Source organism: Oncorhynchus gorbuscha, linkage group LG24 (assembly GCF_021184085.1).
Source record: "Oncorhynchus gorbuscha isolate QuinsamMale2020 ecotype Even-year linkage group LG24, OgorEven_v1.0, whole genome shotgun sequence".
Taxonomy (NCBI): Eukaryota; Metazoa; Chordata; class Actinopteri; order Salmoniformes; family Salmonidae; genus Oncorhynchus; species Oncorhynchus gorbuscha.
Window position 1 is genome coordinate 65,761,779 of NC_060196.1, and position 22,576 is coordinate 65,784,354.

Sequence of the window (22,576 nt, forward strand, 5' to 3'; positions counted from 1 at the left end):
TTTCTGGAATTTTCCAAGCTGTTTAAAGGCACAGTGTACGTAAACTTCTGACCCACTGGAATTGTGATACAGTGAATTATATGTGAAATAATCTGTCTGTAAACAATTGTTGGGAAAATTACTTGTGTCATGCACAAAGTAGATATCCTTGCCAAAACTATAGTTTGTTAACAATACATTTGTGGAATGGTTGAAAAACTAGTTTTAATGACTCCAACCCAAGTGTATGTAAACTTCAGACTTCAACTGTATTTTATAAATGGATCATATTGAAGTGCACAGGCAGATCTGAGTTTAACCACATGATTGATTACAGTCTTTATTCTGACAGCAGATAAACCATCATAATATTAAGAGAAGAGAGGACGGGAGGAAGAGAGGAGGGGAAGAGAGGAGGGGAGAAAGAGATAAAGGGCGGGGAAGGGAGGAGGCGTGGAGAGGATAGGAGAAAAAAGGAAGATTAGTGGAGGGGAAGGGAGAAGAGAGGGGAGGGGAAGAGAGGATGGGAGGAGAGGAGAGGAGAAAACAGGAAGAGAGTGGAGGGGAAGAGAGGAGGAGAAGAGAGGAGAGGTAGAGAGATCTCCACTCCACCTGGAGATGACTCACCTACTTTCTCTCTGTTGCTATGCACCAGGGCTGTTTGTCTCTCTCAGACAGACCAGTCACTGTTGGAAGCCCATACTCTACATGGTCTTTCTTGGGTTACAAGAGTGGCGGAGATTGGCTAAGTTCCAAATGGCACTCAGTATACTGTATAGTGCACTACTTTTGACCAGAGGCCCTGTGTAGGCAATAGGGCTCCATTTGGGACACATCCCATCCAGTCTCAGATCATTAGCTTGTCCTCACCAGACTCTGTTAAGGGACACCCCCTACCTCCCAACCTCATGGATCTAAGCTCCGCTATTAATATGGCTATAGCACAGCACAGTGTGTGAGTGAATGAGGGTTTGGCTGGATTTGTCTGGGTGTGAAGTGATGTACTGTATACCAGTGGTATAAAGTACTTCAGTAAAAATACTTTAATGTACTACTTAAGTAGTTTTGGGGGTATCTGTACTTGCAGAAATGACAGTTTCTTTGGTCTCGTTGTTGCCTCTGATTAATGCCCTCCTTGCCTGGTCTGTGAGTGTTGGTGGGCGGCCCTCTCTTGGCAGGTTTGTTGTGGTGCCATTTTCTTTCCATTGTTTAATAATAGATTTAATGTTGCTCCGTGGGATGTTCAAAGTTTCTGATATTGTTTTATAACCCAACCCTGATCTGTACTTCTCCACAACTTTGTCCCTGACCTGTTTGGAGAGCTCCTTGGTCTTCATGGTGCCTCTTGCTTAGTGGTGTTGCAGACTCTGGGGCCTTTCAGAACAGCTGTATATATACTGAGATCATGTGACCGATCATGTGACATTTAAATTGCAGATAGGTGGATTTTATTTAAGTATGTGACTTCTGAAGGTAATTGGTTGCACCAGATGTTATTTAGTGGCTTCATAACAAAGGGGGTACTGGGGTACACCACTTTTCTGTTTTTAATCTTTTTTTTTTAAATTTCACCAATTTGGACTATGTTGTGTTTGTACATTACATGAAATCCAAAATAAAAATCCATTTAAATTCCAGGTTGTAATGCAACAAAACAGGAGAAACTCCCAAGGTGGATGAATACTTTTGCAAGGCTCTGTATTGCAGAATCCTTGACCTATATCTTTAATTTGACAATTGTTTCTGGTGTTGTACCTAAGATGTCCTCCCCCTACAGTAAGGAGCAGGAAACACTTCATTTGGATGTCCTCCCCCTACAGTAAGGAGCAGGAAACACTTCATTTGGATGTCCTCCTCCTACAGTAAGGAGCAGGAAACACTTCATTTGGATGTCCTCCCCCTACAGTAAGGAGCAGGAAACACTTCATTTGGATGTCCTCCCCTACAGTAAGGAGCAGGAAACACTTCATTTGGATGTCCTCCCCCTACAGTAAGGAGCAGGAAACACTTCATTTGGATGTCCTCCTCCTACAGTAAGGAGCAGGAAACACTTCATTTGGATGTCCTCCCCCTACAGTAAGGAGCAGGAAACACTTCATTTGGATGTCCCCCCCTACAGTAAGGAGCAGGAAACACTTCATTTGGATGTCCTCCCCCTACAGTAAGGAGCAGGAAACACTTCATTTAGATGTCCTCCCCCTACAGTAAGGAGCAGGAAACACTTCATTTGGATGTCCTCCCCCTACAGTAAGGAGCAGGAAAAGTCATTAATATGGAGTTGGTCCCCCATTGCTGCTTTAACAGCCTCCACTCTTCTGCTAAGTCATTAATATGGAGTTGGTCCCCCATTGCTGCTTTAACAGCCTCCACTCTTCTGCTAAGTCATTAATATGGAGTTGGTCCCCCATTGCTGCTTTAACAGCCTCCACTCTTCTGCTAAGTCATTAATATGGAGTTGGTCCCCCTTTGCTGCTATAACAGCCTCTACTGTCCTGGGAAGGCATTAATATGGAGTTGGTCCCGCCTTTGCTGCTATAACAGCCTCTACTGTCCTGGGAAGGCATTAATATGGAGTTGGTCCCCCTTTGCTGCTATAACAGCCTCTACTGTCCTGGGAAGGCATTAATATGGAGTTGGTCCCCCTTTGCTGCTATAACAGCCTCTACTGTCCTGGGAAGGCATTAATATGGAGTTGGTCCCGCCTTTGCTGCTATAACAGCCTCTACTGTCCTGGGAAGGCATTAATATGGAGTTGGTCCCGCCTTTGCTGCTATAACAGCCTCTACTGTCCTGGGAAGGACTTTCCACTAGATGTTGGAACATTGCTGCTATAACAGCCTCCACTCTTCTAGGAAGGCTTTCCACTAGATGTTGGAACATTGCTGCTATAACAGCCTCCACTCTTCTAGGAAGGCTTTCCACTAGATGTTGGAACATTGCTGCTATAACAGCCTCCACTCTTCTAGGAAGGCTTTCCACTAGATGTTGGAACATTGCTGCTATAACAGCCTCCACTCTTCTAGGAAGGCTTTCCACTAGATGTAGGAACATTGCTGCTATAACAGCCTCCACTCTTCTAGGAAGGCTTTCCACTAGATGTTGGAACATTGCTGCTATAATAGTGTCCACTCTTCTGATAAGGACTTTCCACTAGATGTAGGAACATTGCTGCTATAACAGCCCCCACGCCTCTGGGAAGGCTTTCCACTAGATGTTGGAACATTGCTGCTATAACAGCCCCCACGCCTCTGGGAAGGCTTTCCACTAGATGTTGGAACATTGCTGCTATAACAGCCTCCACTCTTTTGAGAAGGACTTTCCACTAGATGTTGGAACATTGCTGCTATAACAGCCTCCACTCTTCTAGGAAGGCTTTCCACTAGATGTTGGAACATTGCTGCTATAACAGCCTCCACTCTTCTAGGAAGGCTTTCCACTAGATGTAGGAACATTGCTGCTATAACAGCCTCCACTCTTCTAGGAAGGCTTTCCACTAGATGTTGGAACATTGCTGCTATAATAGTGTCCACTCTTCTGATAAGGACTTTCCACTAGATGTAGGAACATTGCTGCTATAACAGCCCCCACGCCTCTGGGAAGGCTTTCCACTAGATGTTGGAACATTGCTGCTATAACAGCCCCCACGCCTCTGGGAAGGCTTTCCACTAGATGTTGGAACATTGCTGCTATAACAGCCTCCACTCTTTTGAGAAGGACTTTCCACTAGATGTTGGAACATTGCTGCTATAACAGCCTCCACTCTTTTGAGAAGGACTTTCCACTAGATGTTGGAACATTGCTGCTATAATAGCCTCCACTCTTTTGAGAAGGACTTTCCACTAGATGTTGGAACATTGCTGCTATAACAGCCTCCACTCTTCTAGGAAGGCTTTCCACTAGATGTTGGAACATTGCTGCTATAACAGCCTCCACTCTTCTGATAAGGACTTTCCACTAGATGTTGGAACATTGCTGCTATAACAGCCTCCACTCTTCTGATAAGGACTTTCCACTAGATGTAGGAACATTGCTGCTATAACAGCCCCCACGCCTCTGGGAAGGCTTTCCACTAGATGTTGGAACATTGCTGCTATAACAGCCCCCACGCCTCTGGGAAGGCTTTCCACTAGATGTTGGAACATTGCTGCCTCCACTCTTTTGAGAAGGACTTTCCACTAGATGTTGGAACATTGCTGCTATAACAGCCTCCACTCTTTTGAGAAGGACTTTCCACTAGATGTTGGAACATTGCTGCTATAACAGCCTCCACTCTTCTAGGAAGGCTTTCCACTAGATGTTGGAACATTGCTGCTATAACAGCCTCCACTCTTTTGAGAAGGGCTTTCCACTAGATGTTGGAACATTGCTGCTACAACAGCCTCCACTCTTCTGGGAAGGGCTTTCCACTAGATGTTGTAACATTGCTGCTATAACAGCCTCCACTCTTCTGATAAGGACTTTCCACTAGATGTTGGAACATTGCTGCTATAACAGCCTCCACTCTTTTGTGAATGACTTTCCACTAGATGTTGGAACATTGCTGCTATAACAGCCTCCACTCTTTTGTGAAGGACTTTCCACTAGATGTTGGAACATTGCTTCCATTAAAACAAAAAAAGCATTAGTGGGGTTGGGCACTGATGTTGGGGGCGATTAGGCTCACGGCCAGCGTTCCAATTCATCCCAAAGTTGTTTGATGGGGTTCAGGTCAGGGCTCTGTGCAGGCCAGTCAAGTTCTTCCACACCGATCTTGACAAACCATTTCTGTACGGAACTCGCTTTGTGCATGAGGGCCATTGTCATGCGGAAACAGGAAAGGGCCTTCCCCAAACTGTTTCCACAAGGTTGGAGGCACAGAAATGTCTAGAATGTCATTGTATGCTGTAGCATTAAGATTTCCCTTCACTTGAGCTAAGGGGCCTAGCCCAAACCTTGAAAAACAACCATTATTCCTCCTCCACCAAACTTTACAGTTGGCACTATGAATCCAGGCAGGTAGCGTTCTTCTGGCATCCGCCAAACCCAGATTTGTCCTTTGGACTGCCAGATGGTAAAGCGTGATTCATCACTCCAGAGAATACATTTCCACTGCTCCAGAGTCCAATGGCGGCAAGCTTTACACCACTCCAGCCAACACGTGGCATTGCGCATGGTGATCTTAGTCTTGTGTGCTGCTCAGCCATGGAAACCCATTTCATGACACCCAGACGAACAGTTATTGTGCTGATGTTGCTTTCAGAGGCAGTTTGGAACTCGGTAGTGAGTATTGCAACCAAGGGCAGCTTTTGCAGCCTACCACTTAGCGGCTGAGCTTTTGTTGCTCCTAGATGTTTCCACGTTACAATAACAGCACTTACAGTTGACCGGGGCAGCTTTAAAAGGGAAGATATTTGCCAAACTGACTTGTTAGAAAAGTGGTATCCTATGACGGAGTCACGTTGGAAGTCACTGAGCTCTTCAGTAATGTCATTCTGCTACCTATGCATACTATGGAGATTGCATGGCGGTTTGCTTGATTTTATACACCTGTCAGCAATGGGATGAAATAGTCAACTCCACTAATTTGAAGGGGTATCAACATTCTTTTGTATATATAGTATCTAGCTCTAACCCTAATCTTAACCCTTATCCTAAACTTAACCATTACCCTAGTACTAAACCTAACCATTAGTCTAACCATAATCCTAACGTTAGCAAGCAGTTGCTTGGGAGCAGTGGGAGGAAGTGAGATCAGGTGGGAACATTCTAGCCAGTGAGAGGGCAGATACGCGTGTGACCAACAGACTCCAATATAAAATAGATTTCTCAAAGTTGCCGAGATGCCACGTACGTCCACTTATATCAGTACATTCGTAACAAGATAAACATTACGGAACTTATATTTGATCAAATAAGTCTCACTTAGCAAATTAGCGATCACAATTTTTGTTGACCAAATCCGACACTCTCTCATAGACCTCCATACAAAAATAACCTCTTGGTCTGCTTATCGCTGTATTCTCGCGTGGACAGATTTTAATGTGAGTGGAGCCTCTTGCTTCGCCCTCTCTATTAATAACCAACCCATGCTCTTTCTATCCTGTAGGACCCATGTGAAGCTGGAAGGCCTGGAGGACTGCAGGGTTCTAGAAGGAGAAGATGACTCCATGTCATACACCTATGGCTGCCCAGCCTATATCAGCCCAGAGATCCTGAACGTCTCCAGCTCCTACTCCGGGAAGCAGGCGGACGTCTGGTCCCTAGGGGTGATGCTCTACACTATGCTGGTGGGACGCTACCCTTTCCACGACCCAGACCCAGCTACCCTCTTCTCCAAGATCCGCCGGGGCCATTGCTGCCTACCCGAGAGCCTCTCTCCCCGGGCCAAGTGCATGCTGCGATCCCTGCTGAGGAAAGAACCATGGGACAGACTGACTGCCGCCGAGGTGCTTATCCATCCGTGGTTCCACACCACTGCCGCCAACGGACAGGAAACAGGGGTCAGTGAACAGGAAGTGGGCTCAGTGGAACAGACAGTGCCTTCCTGTGATGTGGAAGAGGAGGATGATCTGTTCTGTTGATCGATGGGATACTGACTCAACCCCTCGAGTGGAATCGGACCAAAACATGCTCAAATGTTACTTTCAAGAGGGTTTAAATTTTATTTCGATTTGTTTTTGGATAATGGTCTATAATAGTGTTTCATCTATGTGTGTTAGATTAAGGGAATTGTGTGAAGTACTCCACCATCATTGTGCGTTGTGTGTGTTCACAAGAAGTAATTTGGTGCTAAAAACCAGCTCACCGTCACATGATGATGTTTTATTAGAGTAGATTAAAGATACAATCTGCTGTTCAAACCGACACCCTGACACTGTTTTGGTAAATAGCTGAGGGAATAACAGAGTAGAAACTCAGGGGCTAATAGAGGTGTGGGAAAGTGTATATTTCTACCCTGAGTACTGAACTGACATCTGTCTATTTCTACCCTGAGTACTGAACTGATATATGTCTATTTCTACTCTGAGTACTGAACTGATATCGGACTATTTCTACGCTGAGTACTGAACTGACATCTGACTATTTCTACGCTGAGTACTGAACTGATATCGGACTATTTCTACGCTGAGTACTGAACTGAAATCTGACTATTTCTACGCTGAGTACTGAACTGATATCGGACTATTTCTACGCTGAGTACTGAACTGATATCACACTATTTCTACCCTGAGTACTGAACTGACATCAGGCTTTTTCTACACTGAGTACTGAACTGACATCAGACTATTTCTACGCTGAGTACTGAACTGACATCAGACTATTTCTACGCTGAGTACTGAACTGATAGACTATTTCTACGCTGAGTACTGAAATGACTATTTCTACCCTGAGTACTGAACTGACTATTTCTACGCTGAGTACTGAACTGATATCGGACTATTTCTACGCTGAGTACTGAACTGACATCGGACTATTTCTACCCTGAGTACTGAACTGACTATTTCTACGCTGAGTACTGAAATGATATCAGACTATTTCTACGCTGAGTACTGAAATGACTATTTCTACCCTGAGTACTGAACTGATAGACTATTTCTACCCTGAGTACTGAATTGACATCTGTCTATTTCTACGCTGAGTACTGAACTGACATCTGTCTATTTCTACCCTGAGTACTGAACCTATAGACTATTTCTACGCTGAGTACTGAACTGATAGACTATTTCTACGCTGAGTACTGAAATGACTATTTCTACCCTGAGTACTGAACTGACTATTTCTACGCTGAGTACTGAACTGATATCGGACTATTTCTACGCTGAGTACTGAACTGACATCGGACTATTTCTACCCTGAGTACTGAACTGACATCTCACTATTTCTACGCTGAGTACTGAAATGACTATTTCTACCCTGAGTACTGAACTGATAGACTATTTCTACCCTGAGTACTGAACTGACTATTTCTACGCTGAGTATTGAACTGATATCGGGCTATTTCTACCCTGAGTACTGAACTGACTATTTCTACGCTGAGTACTGAACTGACATCGGACTATTTCTACCCTGAGTACTGAACTGACATCTGAGTATTTCTACCCTGAGTACTGAACTGACATCTGACTATTTCTACCCTGAGTACTGAACTGATATCAGACTATTTCTACGCTGAGTACTGAACTGATATCAGACTATTTCTACGCTGAGTACTGAACTGACATCTCACTATTTCTATGCTGAGTACTGAACTGATATCAGACTATTTCTACACTGAGTACTGAACTGACATCTCACTATTTCTATGCTGAGTACTGAACTGATATCAGACTATTTCTACGCTGAGTACTGAACTGACATCTCACTATTTCTACGCTGACTACTGAACTGACATCTGACTATTTCTATGTTGAGTACTGAATTGACATCTGTCTATTTCTACCTGAGTACTGAACTGATAGACTATTTCTACGCTGAGTACTGAACTGATATCAGACTATTTCTACGCTGAGTACTGAAATGACTATTTCTACCCTGAGTACTGAACTGATAGACTATTTCTACGCTGAGTACTGAACTGACATCGGACTATTTCTACGCTGAGTACTGAACTGACATCTGTCTATTTCTACGCTGAGTACTGAATTGACATCTGTCTATTTCTACCTGAGTACTGAACTGATAGACTATTTCTACGCTGAGTACTGAAATGACTATTTCTACCCTGAGTACTGAACTGACTATTTCTACGCTGAGTACTGAACTGATATCGGACTATTTCTACGCTGAGTACTGAACTGACATCGGACTATTTCTACCCTGAGTACTGAACTGACATCTCACTATTTCTACGCTGAGTACTGAAATGACTATTTCTACCCTGAGTACTGAACTGATAGACTATTTCTACCCTGAGTACTGAACTGACTATTTCTACGCTGAGTACTGAACTGATATCGGGCTATTTCTACCCTGAGTACTGAACTGACTATTTCTACGCTGAGTACTGAACTGACATCGGACTATTTCTACCCTGAGTACTGAACTGACATCTGAGTATTTCTACCCTGAGTACTGAACTGACATCTGACTATTTCTACCCTGAGTACTGAACTGATATCAGACTATTTCTACGCTGAGTACTGAACTGATATCAGACTATTTCTACGCTGAGTACTGAACTGACATCTCACTATTTCTATGCTGAGTACTGAACTGATATCAGACTATTTCTACACTGAGTACTGAACTGACATCTCACTATTTCTATGCTGAGTACTGAACTGATATCAGACTATTTCTACGCTGAGTACTGAACTGACATCTCACTATTTCTACGCTGACTACTGAACTGACATCTGACTATTTCTATGTTGAGTACTGAATTGACATCTGTCTATTTCTACCTGAGTACTGAACTGATAGACTATTTCTACGCTGAGTACTGAACTGATATCAGACTATTTCTACGCTGAGTACTGAAATGACTATTTCTACCCTGAGTACTGAACTGATAGACTATTTCTACGCTGAGTACTGAACTGACATCGGACTATTTCTACGCTGAGTACTGAACTGACATCTGTCTATTTCTACGCTGAGTACTGAATTGACATCTGTCTATTTCTACCTGAGTACTGAACTGATAGACTATTTCTACGCTGAGTACTGAACTGATATCAGACTATTTCTACGCTGAGTACTGAAATGACTATTTCTACCCTGAGTACTGAACTGATAGACTATTTCTACCCTGAGTACTGAACTGATATCGGACTATTTCTACTCTGAGTACTGAACTGATATCTGACTATTTCTACCCTGAGTACTGAACTGACATCGGGCTATTTCTACGCTGAGTACTGAACTGACATCTGACTATTTCTACCCTGAGTACTGAACTGACACCTGACTATTTCTACGCTGAGTACTGAACTGATATCAGACTATTTCTACGCTGAGTACTGAACTGATATCAGACTATTTCTACGCTGAGTACTGAACTGACATCTGTCTATTTCTACCCTGAGTACTGAACTGACATCTGACATTTCTACCCTGAGTACTGAACTGATATCGGGCTATTTCTACGTTGAGTACTGAACTGACATCGGACTATTTCTACCCTGAGTACTGAACTGACATCTGTCTATTTCTACCCTGAGTACTGAACTGATAGACTATTTCTACGCTGAGTACTGAACTGACATCTGACTATTTCTACCCTGAGTACTGAACTGAAATCTCACTATTTCTACCCTGAGTGCTGAACTGATATCGGACTATTTCTACGTTGAGTACTGAACTGACATCGGACTATTTCTACCCTGAGTACTGAACTGACATCTGACTATTTCTACCCTGAGTACTGAACTGAAATCTCACTATTTCTACCCTGAGTACTGAACTGATATCTCACTTTTTCTACCCTGAGTACTGAACTGATATCTCCCTATTTCTACGCTGAGTACTGAACTGATATCAGACTATTTCTACCCTGAGTACTGAACTGATATCAGACTATTTCTACGCTGAGTACTGAACTGATATCAGACTATTTCTACCCTGAGTACTGAACTGACATCTGACTATTTCTACCCTGAGTACTGAACTGATATCAGACTATTTCTACCCTGAGTACTGAACTGACATCTGACTATTTCTACGTTGAGTACTGAACTGATATCAGACTATGTATACGCTGAGTACTGAACTGATAGACTATTTCTACCCTGAGTACTGAACTGATAGACTATTTCTACCCTGAGTACTGAACTGATATCAGACTATTTCTACGCTGAGTACTGAAATGACTATTTCTACCCTGAGTACTGAAATGACTATTTCTACCCTGAGTACTGAACTGACTATTTCTACCCTGAGTACTGAACCTATAGACTATTTCTACGCTGAGTACTGAACTGATAGACTATTTCTACGCTGAGTACTGAAATGACTATTTCTACCCTGAGTACTGAACTGACTATTTCTACGCTGAGTACTGAACTGATATCGGACTATTTCTACGCTGAGTACTGAACTGACATCGGACTATTTCTACCCTGAGTACTGAACTGACATCTCACTATTTCTACGCTGAGTACTGAAATGACTATTTCTACCCTGAGTACTGAACTGATAGACTATTTCTACCCTGAGTACTGAACTGACTATTTCTACGCTGAGTATTGAACTGATATCGGGCTATTTCTACCCTGAGTACTGAACTGACTATTTCTACGCTGAGTACTGAACTGACATCGGACTATTTCTACCCTGAGTACTGAACTGACATCTGAGTATTTCTACCCTGAGTACTGAACTGACATCTGACTATTTCTACCCTGAGTACTGAACTGATATCAGACTATTTCTACGCTGAGTACTGAACTGATATCAGACTATTTCTACGCTGAGTACTGAACTGACATCTCACTATTTCTATGCTGAGTACTGAACTGATATCAGACTATTTCTACACTGAGTACTGAACTGACATCTCACTATTTCTATGCTGAGTACTGAACTGATATCAGACTATTTCTACGCTGAGTACTGAACTGACATCTCACTATTTCTACGCTGACTACTGAACTGACATCTGACTATTTCTATGTTGAGTACTGAATTGACATCTGTCTATTTCTACCTGAGTACTGAACTGATAGACTATTTCTACGCTGAGTACTGAACTGATATCAGACTATTTCTACGCTGAGTACTGAAATGACTATTTCTACCCTGAGTACTGAACTGATAGACTATTTCTACGCTGAGTACTGAACTGACATCGGACTATTTCTACGCTGAGTACTGAACTGACATCTGTCTATTTCTACGCTGAGTACTGAATTGACATCTGTCTATTTCTACCTGAGTACTGAACTGATAGACTATTTCTACGCTGAGTACTGAACTGATATCAGACTATTTCTACGCTGAGTACTGAAATGACTATTTCTACCCTGAGTACTGAACTGATAGACTATTTCTACCCTGAGTACTGAACTGATATCGGACTATTTCTACGCTGAGTACTGAACTGATATCTGACTATTTCTACCCTGAGTACTGAACTGACATCGGGCTATTTCTACGCTGAGTACTGAACTGACATCTGACTATTTCTACCCTGAGTACTGAACTGACACCTGACTATTTCTACGCTGAGTACTGAACTGACATCTGACTATTTCTACGCTGAGTACTGAACTGATATCGGACTATTTCTACGCTGAGTACTGAACTGATATCACACTATTTCTACCCTGAGTACTGAACTGACATCAGGCTTTTTCTACACTGAGTACTGAACTGACATCAGACTATTTCTACGCTGAGTACTGAACTGACATCAGACTATTTCTACGCTGAGTACTGAACTGATATTAGACTATTTCTACGCTGAGTACTGAACTGACATCTGACTATTTCTACACTGAGTACTGAATTGACATCTGTCTATTTCTACGCTGAGTACTGAACTGATATCGGACTATTTCTACCCTGAGTACTGAACTGATATCACACTATTTCTACGCTGAGTACTGAACTGATAGACTATTTCTACGCTGAGTACTGAAATGACTATTTCTACCCTGAGTACTGAACTGACTATTTCTACGCTGAGTACTGAACTGATATCGGACTATTTCTACGCTGAGTACTGAACTGACATCGGACTATTTCTACCCTGAGTACTGAACTGACTATTTCTACGCTGAGTACTGAAATGATATCAGACTATTTCTACGCTGAGTACTGAAATGACTATTTCTACCCTGAGTACTGAACTGATAGACTATTTCTACCCTGAGTACTGAATTGACATCTGTCTATTTCTACGCTGAGTACTGAACTGACATCTGTCTATTTCTACCCTGAGTACTGAACCTATAGACTATTTCTACGCTGAGTACTGAACTGATAGACTATTTCTACGCTGAGTACTGAAATGACTATTTCTACCCTGAGTACTGAACTGACTATTTCTACGCTGAGTACTGAACTGATATCGGACTATTTCTACGCTGAGTACTGAACTGACATCGGACTATTTCTACCCTGAGTACTGAACTGACATCTCACTATTTCTACGCTGAGTACTGAAATGACTATTTCTACCCTGAGTACTGAACTGATAGACTATTTCTACCCTGAGTACTGAACTGACTATTTCTACGCTGAGTACTGAACTGATATCGGGCTATTTCTACCCTGAGTACTGAACTGACTATTTCTACGCTGAGTACTGAACTGACATCGGACTATTTCTACCCTGAGTACTGAACTGACATCTGAGTATTTCTACCCTGAGTACTGAACTGACATCTGACTATTTCTACCCTGAGTACTGAACTGATATCAGACTATTTCTACGCTGAGTACTGAACTGATATCAGACTATTTCTACGCTGAGTACTGAACTGACATCTCACTATTTCTATGCTGAGTACTGAACTGATATCAGACTATTTCTACACTGAGTACTGAACTGACATCTCACTATTTCTATGCTGAGTACTGAACTGATATCAGACTATTTCTACGCTGAGTACTGAACTGACATCTCACTATTTCTACGCTGACTACTGAACTGACATCTGACTATTTCTATGTTGAGTACTGAATTGACATCTGTCTATTTCTACCTGAGTACTGAACTGATAGACTATTTCTACGCTGAGTACTGAACTGATATCAGACTATTTCTACGCTGAGTACTGAAATGACTATTTCTACCCTGAGTACTGAACTGATAGACTATTTCTACGCTGAGTACTGAACTGACATCGGACTATTTCTACGCTGAGTACTGAACTGACATCTGTCTATTTCTACGCTGAGTACTGAATTGACATCTGTCTATTTCTACCTGAGTACTGAACTGATAGACTATTTCTACGCTGAGTACTGAACTGATATCAGACTATTTCTACGCTGAGTACTGAAATGACTATTTCTACCCTGAGTACTGAACTGATAGACTATTTCTACCCTGAGTACTGAACTGATAGACTATTTCTACCCTGAGTACTGAACTGATATCGGACTATTTCTACGCTGAGTACTGAACTGATATCTGACTATTTCTACCCTGAGTACTGAACTGACATCGGGCTATTTCTACGCTGAGTACTGAACTGACATCTGACTATTTCTACCCTGAGTACTGAACTGACACCTGACTATTTCTACGCTGAGTACTGAACTGATATCAGACTATTTCTACGCTGAGTACTGAACTGATATCAGACTATTTCTACGCTGAGTACTGAACTGACATCTGTCTATTTCTACCCTGAGTACTGAACTGACATCTGACATTTCTACCCTGAGTACTGAACTGATATCGGGCTATTTCTACGTTGAGTACTGAACTGACATCAGACTATTTCTACCCTGAGTACTGAACTGACATCTGTCTATTTCTACCCTGAGTACTGAACTGATAGACTATTTCTACGCTGAGTACTGAACTGACATCTGACTATTTCTACCCTGAGTACTGAACTGAAATCTCACTATTTCTACCCTGAGTGCTGAACTGATATCGGACTATTTCTACGTTGAGTACTGAACTGACATCGGACTATTTCTACCCTGAGTACTGAACTGACATCTGACTATTTCTACCCTGAGTACTGAACTGAAATCTCACTATTTCTACCCTGAGTACTGAACTGATATCTCACTTTTTCTACCCTGAGTACTGAACTGATATCTCCCTATTTCTACGCTGAGTACTGAACTGATATCAGACTATTTCTACCCTGAGTACTGAACTGATATCAGACTATTTCTACGCTGAGTACTGAACTGATATCAGACTATTTCTACCCTGAGTACTGAACTGACATCTGACTATTTCTACCCTGAGTACTGAACTGATATCAGACTATTTCTACCCTGAGTACTGAACTGACATCTGACTATTTCTACGTTGAGTACTGAACTGATATCAGACTATGTATACGCTGAGTACTGAACTGATAGACTATTTCTACCCTGAGTACTGAACTGATAGACTATTTCTACCCTGAGTACTGAACTGATATCAGACTATTTCTACCCTGAGTACTGAACTGATAGACTATTTCTACCCTGAGTACTGAACTGTGCTGTGATTACTGCTCCTCCTTTCAAATCTGAGGTTCAATGGCTCCATCACCATGGTTAGTCTGTCCATTTGGCAGCCTGTTACCTCTATAGGGCACCACTGCCCTATGGGCCCTGGTCAACAGTAATGAATTACATAGGGAGTAGGGTTCCATTTGTGATGCCGACTAAGACAGTGATGTTCCCTCTCTTTAAAGCTCAGTCCAGCAGTCATTTTCTTCTCGTCTGTTGTGGCCCAGGTAGTGTTTCCTCAATGACGTTTGGCCAAATTAATCTACAATCAACTATTGGTTTCATTAGGCAAGGCCTTTCATTATCTGTTGTTTTATTTGATCTTCTGAAAAGCTGTTTGACGTAGGGTGAACCACGCATAAACCCGATCCAGACTTTAACTCGCGTGCACAGCATTTATAGTGCGCTGTGAATGAAGTATTTGTGGCACATTCTCAAAGCTTGACCACATAGGTTAAAGAGGAAATATGATTCATTGTAAAAACATGTAAATATGTATGTGGAGAAATGTTATAAAATATATATTTTGTAGTCAGATTCTGTTTATTTTGCATTGTTCCACTCACACACAAACACTACCGCTCACACACTTGTTGGATGCCTAGAGTTCGTTCGCCACGGGAGATATCTCCTGCCTCTCCTGATAGTGGAGTCGAAGGAGCACAGCAAGAGGAGCATGACAATCAACGATGGTGGCATGTCACGGGCCGTGGAAGACGAAGACAGCGGCCTCCCATAAAGCAGTCTACACTCCCAACAAGAGGCCCGGAGGGGATACCAGCAACGAATAGTTTCGCCATCCTGGAACCTGATCTTCTTGCACCTTCAGCGATGGGGGGGGGTCTGTGTCTGGAGCCTGATCTTCCTGCACCTTCAGCGATGGGGGTACCTGGGTCTGTGGCCGCAGTGCCTACAACTCCTATGATTTTGAAGTCGACGTCGGGAACCTTCCGTCTCTGCTCCTGGATCGAGCTTCTCCATCTGTTTGGTGGCACCAGGCGTCGGGACCAACGGGCTCAAGTTGTCCTGCCTCACGTCCATCCAGAAAGTGTTTTCTGAATCCTGTGAATCGTGGGAGTGGGAGGATTTCCTCGTCCTTCTCGCCAGCCATGATTTTGGGCAGCTCGATGGTAAGAAATGGGACCGTTCCTGGTGCAAAAACAATGTCTTATCCCGGATCTTGAGTAAATGACATTACTAAGCTGCTCCCAGTGTACTAGGCCAGGACATGGACATGAATTCTATCATAGTCTATGTGGGTCTTAATGCCATTATGAAGGGCAGTTCTGAACAGTTGAAACTGGATTTTAAAGAGCTGGTTGACTCTCTGCTAGACACTAATAAAATACCCATCATATCTGGCCCTGTGCCCTTCTCTGAATTGAGGCATTGAACGCTTTAGCAGAATTCTTTCTCTTCACAACTGCCTACGTGATTATTGCAGCTCAGTGGGAGTAACTTTATTTACAATTTCAATACCTTTTGGAAACAAAGGTTGTTTTATGAGGAGGATGGGATCCATCCAAATCATTTGGGTTCCTGGATCCTTTTACAGCATTATAAGGCTGCGTTGAGAGAATGACTTATCAGTGACCCAAGCCCAGCTCAGTTAATCCCTACCATTGAGACAATGACTTATCAGTGACCCAAACCCAGCTCAGTTAATCCCTACCAGGAATGAAATCATCAACCTTTAAGTATTTATTGAAGACTCATCTCTTCAGTAGGTCCTATGATTGAGTGTAGTCTGGCCCAGGAGTGTGAAGGTGAACGGAAAGGCACAAGCAACAAACCACCCTTGCTGTCTCTGCCTGGCCGGTTCCCCTCTCTCCGCTGAGATTCTCTGCCTCTAACCCTATTATAGGTGCTGAGTCACTGCCTTACTGGTGCTCTTCCATGCTGTCCCTAGGAGGGGTGTGCCACATGAGTGGGTAGAGTCACTGCCTTACTGGTGCTCTTCCATGCTGTCCCTGGGAGGGGTGTGCCACATGAGTGGGTTGAGTCGCTGACGTGGTCTTCCTGTCCGGGTTCCCTCCCTTGGGTTCGTGCCGTGGGGGTTGATCTTCGTGGGCCATACTCGGCCGTGTCTCAGGATAGTAAATTGGTGGTTGAAGATAACCCTCTAGTGGTGTGGGGATGTGTTTTGGCAAAGTGGGTGGGGTTATGTCCTGACTGTTTGGCCCTGTCCGGGGGTATCATCGGAAGGGGCCACAGTCTTATCTGGTGTCCTGTGCCAATTTAAGTATTTTCTGTCTGACTCCTGGCTGCCTCCAGTCCAGTATTCTGTCTGTCTGTCTGACTCGTGGCTGCCTCCAGTCCAGTATTCATTGTCTGTCTGTCTGTCTGTCTGTCTGTCTGTCTGTCTGTCTGTCTGTCTGTCTGTCTGTCTGTCTGTCTGTCTGTCTGTCTGTCTGTCTGTCTGTCTGTCTGTCTGTCTGTCTGTCTGTCTGTCTGTCTGTCTGTCTGTCTGTCTGTCTGTCTGTCTGTCTGTCTGTCTGTCTGTCTGTCTGACTCAGTCCAGTCCACTTGGTCATGCTGCTGCTCCAGTTTCAACTGTTTGCCTGCGGCTATGGAACCCTGACCTGTTCACCGGACGTGCTACCTGTCCCAGACCTGCTGTTTTCAACTCTCTAGAGACAGCAGGAGCGGTAGAGATACTCTTAATGATCGGCTATGAAAAGCCAACTGACATTTACTCCTGAGGTGCTGACCTGTTGCACCCTCTACAACCACTGTGATTCTTATTATTTGACCCTGCTGGTAATCTATGAACATCTTGGCCATGTTCTGTTATAATCTCCACCCGGCACAGCCAGAAGAGGACTGTCCACCCCTCATAGCCTGGTTCCTCTCTAAATTGCTTCCTAGGTTCTGGCATTTCAATTGAGTTTTTCAGAGCCACCGTGCTTCTACACCTGCATTGCTTGCTGATTGGGGTTTTAGGCTAGGTTTCTGTACGGCACTTTGTGACATCAGCTGATGTAAGAAGGGCTTTATAAATACATTTGATTAATTGATTGATTAATGATGCAGAAATGTGCTTGAAAGCAGCATCCAGGTCCATTGGATGTAGTGATCACAATATAGTAGTCTAAGAAAAACAAGGTTCCAAAGACTGGGCCTAATATAGTGTATGAGGTCATACAATACGTTTTGTAGTGATTCCTATGTTGTTGATGTAAATGATATTTCTTCTCTGTTGTGTGTAATGAGGAGCAAACAGATGCTGCACTTGCCACATTCATGGCATAGTTTATTCCAGTTACTAATAAGCATGCACCCATTAAGAAAAGGACTGTAAAAACTGTTATATCCCTGTGGCTTGATGAGGAATTGAAAAATTGTATGGCTGAGCGGGATGAGGCAAAATTAAGTCTGGCTGTACAATCGATTGGCAAAAGTATTGAAAATTGAGAAATCATGTGACTAAATGGAATAAAAAGAAGAAACTACACTATGAAACAGATAAATTATATAAAGAATTATAGTAGAGCTTTGAAATTTTATGCAAAAGAACCATCCATCATTCCTTTAATTCTAACCAAAACAAAACATCCCCACAGCAGGATGTTGCCACCACCATGCTTCACTGTGGGGATGGTGTTCTCGGGGTAATGCGAGGGGCTGGGTTTGCTCCAGACATAGTGTTTTTCTTGATGGCCAAAAAGCTACATTTTAGTCTCATCTGACCAGACTACCTTCTTCCATATGTTTAGGGAGTGTCTCACATGCCTTTTGGTGAACACCAAACATGTTTGCTTATTTTTTTTCTTTAAGCAATGGCTTTTTTCTGGCCCCTCTTCCGTAAAGCCCAACTCTGTGGAGTGTACAGGTTAAAGTGGTCCTATGGACAGATACTCCAATCTCCGCTGTGGAACTTTGCAGCTCCTTCAGAGTTATCTTTGGTCTCTTTGTTGCCTCTCTGATTAATGCCCTCCTTGCCTGGTCTGTGAGTTTTGGTGGGCGGCCCTCTCTTGGCAGGTTTGTTATGGTGCCATTCTCTTTCCATTGTTTAATAATAGATTTAATGTTGCTCCGTGTGATGTTCAAAGTTTCAGATATTTTTTATAACCCAACCCTGATCTGTACTTCTCCACAACTTTTTCCCTGGCCTGTTTGGAGAGCTCCTTGGTCTTCATGATGCCGCTTGCTTTGTGGTGCCCCTTGCTTAGTGGTGTTGCAGACTGGGGCCTTTCAAAACTGAGATCATGTGACAGATCAAGTGACACGTAGATTGCACACAGGTGGACTTTATTTTTCATTTAATCTTTATTTAACCCGGAAGTGCTCATTGAGATTTTAAATCTCTTTCAAGAGCTTCCTGGCCAAGATAAGCAGCACCAAGTCATTACAGACTGACAACATGAAAACTACAAGTAATCTAGTAAAAACCTTAGAATTCACAAGAGTATAACAAAATCATAAAACAACTAATGAAAAACATTGACAGGTCAGGGAATCAGTCTCAAGATCATTCATCAATGATTTAAAAACACCAATCGGGACAAGTTCTTCAAATTAAAAGTAATTTTAATTGGCGTTCCAAGACGATGGCGCAGAATACATAAAAGCCCTTTTACCAAATTCAGTTCGGACATTTGGAACAGTTAGCAGGATAAAGTCCAGCGAACGAAGAGAGTACCCACCACATTTCTGAACAATAAAAATGCCCAAATAAAATAGTAATAAACCCAAAATGGCTTTGTAAATAAAAGTATAGCAGTGACTGAGCCTACAAGTGACTAGAAGGCCAGCCAACCCTGGTATACAAAGTGCAGTGGTGCGTAAGGGTTTGGCAGTTTAAAATTAATCTTAAAGCGCCATGATAAAGGGTGTCAATTGATCTCAAACACTGAGCGTAAGCATTCATATATAAAATATCCTCATAGTCTAGTAAAGGCATAAATGTAGCTGATACTAGCCTCCTTCTGGCTTCAAAAGAAAAACAGGCCTTTTTCCAAAAATAAAATCCCTACTTCAGCTTCAATTTTTTTTCAATTTGCAATTTAAAAGAGAGGCCGTCATCATTTAAAATTCCAAGATATTTATATGAGGTTCCCGTCTCAATCTCCTTGCCCTGACAGACTAGGTGAAAGGTTCAGAGATCTATTTCTTGCATTAGAAAACACCATTAGTTTAGTGTTGTAAGTATTGAGGATAAGCTTCAATTGACACAAGGTATGTTGAACAGTATAAAAAGCAGTTCACAAGTTCTGGGAAGCTTTTGTAAGAGACGAGGCACAACAGTAAATAACAGTATCATCAGCATAAAAGCGAGGTAGCGCATCTTGTACATTTTTCTCTAAATGATTTATATAAATAGTGAATAAGAGGGGACCAATTACAGAGCTAGCGTCTCACCTCGACAACTTCCGGTGAAATTGCAGAGCGCCAAATTCAAATGAAATTACTATAAATATTTAACTTTCATGAAATCACAATACATTAAAAAAAAGAAGCTTAACTTGTTAATCCAGCCGCCATGTCAGATTTTTAAAAGGCTTTACGGCGACAGCAAACCATGCGATTATCTGAGGACAGCACCCCAACAAACAGAGACAATCATAATTCAACATGCAACTCAGCACACAAAACATTAAACAGTTAGCAGCCAAGTAGATTAGTCACGAAAGTCAGAAATAAAATTAAATCACTTTGATGATCTTTGTATGGTTGCAGTCACAAGACTCCCAGTTACACAATTAATATCTCAGTTCACTGGTCACGATGGCAACACCCATCCGTAGCACGCGCTCCAGCAGGTGTATCTCACTGATCATCCCTAAAGCCAACACCTCATTTGGCCGCCTTTCGTACCAGTACTCTGCTGCCTGTGACTGGAACGAACTGCAAAAATCGCTGAAGTTGGAGTCTTTTATCTCCCTCACCAACTTCAAACATCAGCTATCTGAGCAGCTAACCGATCGCTGCAGCTGTACATAGTCTATTGGTAAATAGCCCACCCATTTTCACCTACCTCATCCCCACAGTTTTTATTTATTTACTTTTCTGCTCTTTTGCACACCAATATCTCTACCTGTACATGACCATCTGATCATTTATCACTCCAGTGCTAATCTGCAAAATTGTAATTATTCGCCTACTTCCTCATGCCTTTTGCACACATTGTATATAGACTCCCCCTTTTTTCTACTGTGTTATTGACTTGTTAATTGTTTACTCCATGTGTAACTCTGTGTTGTCTGTTCACACTGCTATGCTTTATCTTGGCCAGGTCGCAGTTGCAAATGAGAACTTGTTCTCAACTAGCCTACCTGGTTAAATAAAGGTGAAATAAATAACTAAAAAAATGTTTGTTTTGTTCGATAAAGTCCCTCTTTATATCTAAAAACCTCAATTTTGTTAGAGCGTTTTGTTCAGGAATGCAATGGCTCAAATGCGGTCAGAAGAGGCAGAAACCTGTCAAATGCATTATAATCAATCCTCAGGTTGTTTTTAGCTGTAATAATCAATATAAAAGAAAAACAAGAAAGGCTCTCGGGGTTGTGCACCAAACAGGTTGGGGATTTTCCACTGGCCTCACATTGAAACTGCTCATTCTCCCTCATTTTTCAGAATAAAGGCCTGAAACCATGTCTAAAGACTGGTCACATATAGTGGAAGCCATAGGAAACATAATCTGGGTCCTATCCCTTTAAATGGTGGATAGGCTTTGAATGGAAAAACACCCATTTCAAAATAATAGCACTTCCTGGATGGATTTTCCTCAGGTTTTCGCCTGCCATTTCAGTTCAAATCAAAATCAAATCAAATCAAATGTATTTATATAGCCCTTCGTACATCAGCTGATATCTCAAAGTGCTGTACAGAAACCCAGCCTAAAACCCCAAACAGCAAACAATGCAGGTGTAAAAGCACGGTGGCTAGGAAAAACTCCCTAGAAAGGCCAAAACCTAGGAAGAAACCTAGAGAGGAACCAGGCTATGTGGGGTGGCCAGTCCTCTTCTGGCTGTGCCGGGTGGAGATTATAACAGAACATGGCCAAGATGTTCAAATGTTCATAAATGACCAGCATGGTTGAATAATAGTAAGGCAGAACAGTTGAAACTGGAGCAGCAGCATGGCCAGGTGGACTGGGGACAGCAAGGAGTCCTCATGTCAGGTAGTCCTGGGACATGGTCCTAGGGCCCAGGCCAGTTGAAACTGGAGCAGCAGCATGGCCAGGTGGACTGGGGACAGCAAGGAGCCATCATGTCAGGTAGTCCTGGGGCATGGTCCTAGGGCTCAGGTCCTGCGAGAGAGAGAAAGAAAGAGAGAAGGAGAGAATTAGAGAACGCACACTTAGATTCACACAGGACACCGAATAGGACAGGAGAAGTACTCCAGATATAACAAACTGACCCTAGCCCCCCGACACATAAACTACTGCAGCATAAATACTGGAGGCTGAGGAGCAGCCTGGACCAGTTCTGTTATACTCACAGACATTATTGTAACAGTTTTGGAAACTTTAGAGTGAGATGTTGAC

The 22,576-nt window shown here is 42.7% G+C and overlaps 1 protein-coding gene across 1 annotated transcript in view; it reads left to right on the forward strand.

Annotated features, from left to right (window-relative positions):
- LOC124013283 (tribbles homolog 1-like) overlaps positions 1-7,033 on the forward strand; it is a 35,575-nt gene extending 28,542 nt beyond the window's left edge. Inside the window, exon 3 of the mRNA XM_046327548.1 lies at positions 6,065-7,033. Coding sequence (XP_046183504.1) covers positions 6,065-6,539 — 475 coding nt within the window. The 3' untranslated portion in view covers positions 6,540-7,033. The remainder of the gene's footprint in view (positions 1-6,064) is intronic.
- The last annotated feature ends 15,543 nt before the right edge of the window (positions 7,034-22,576 follow it).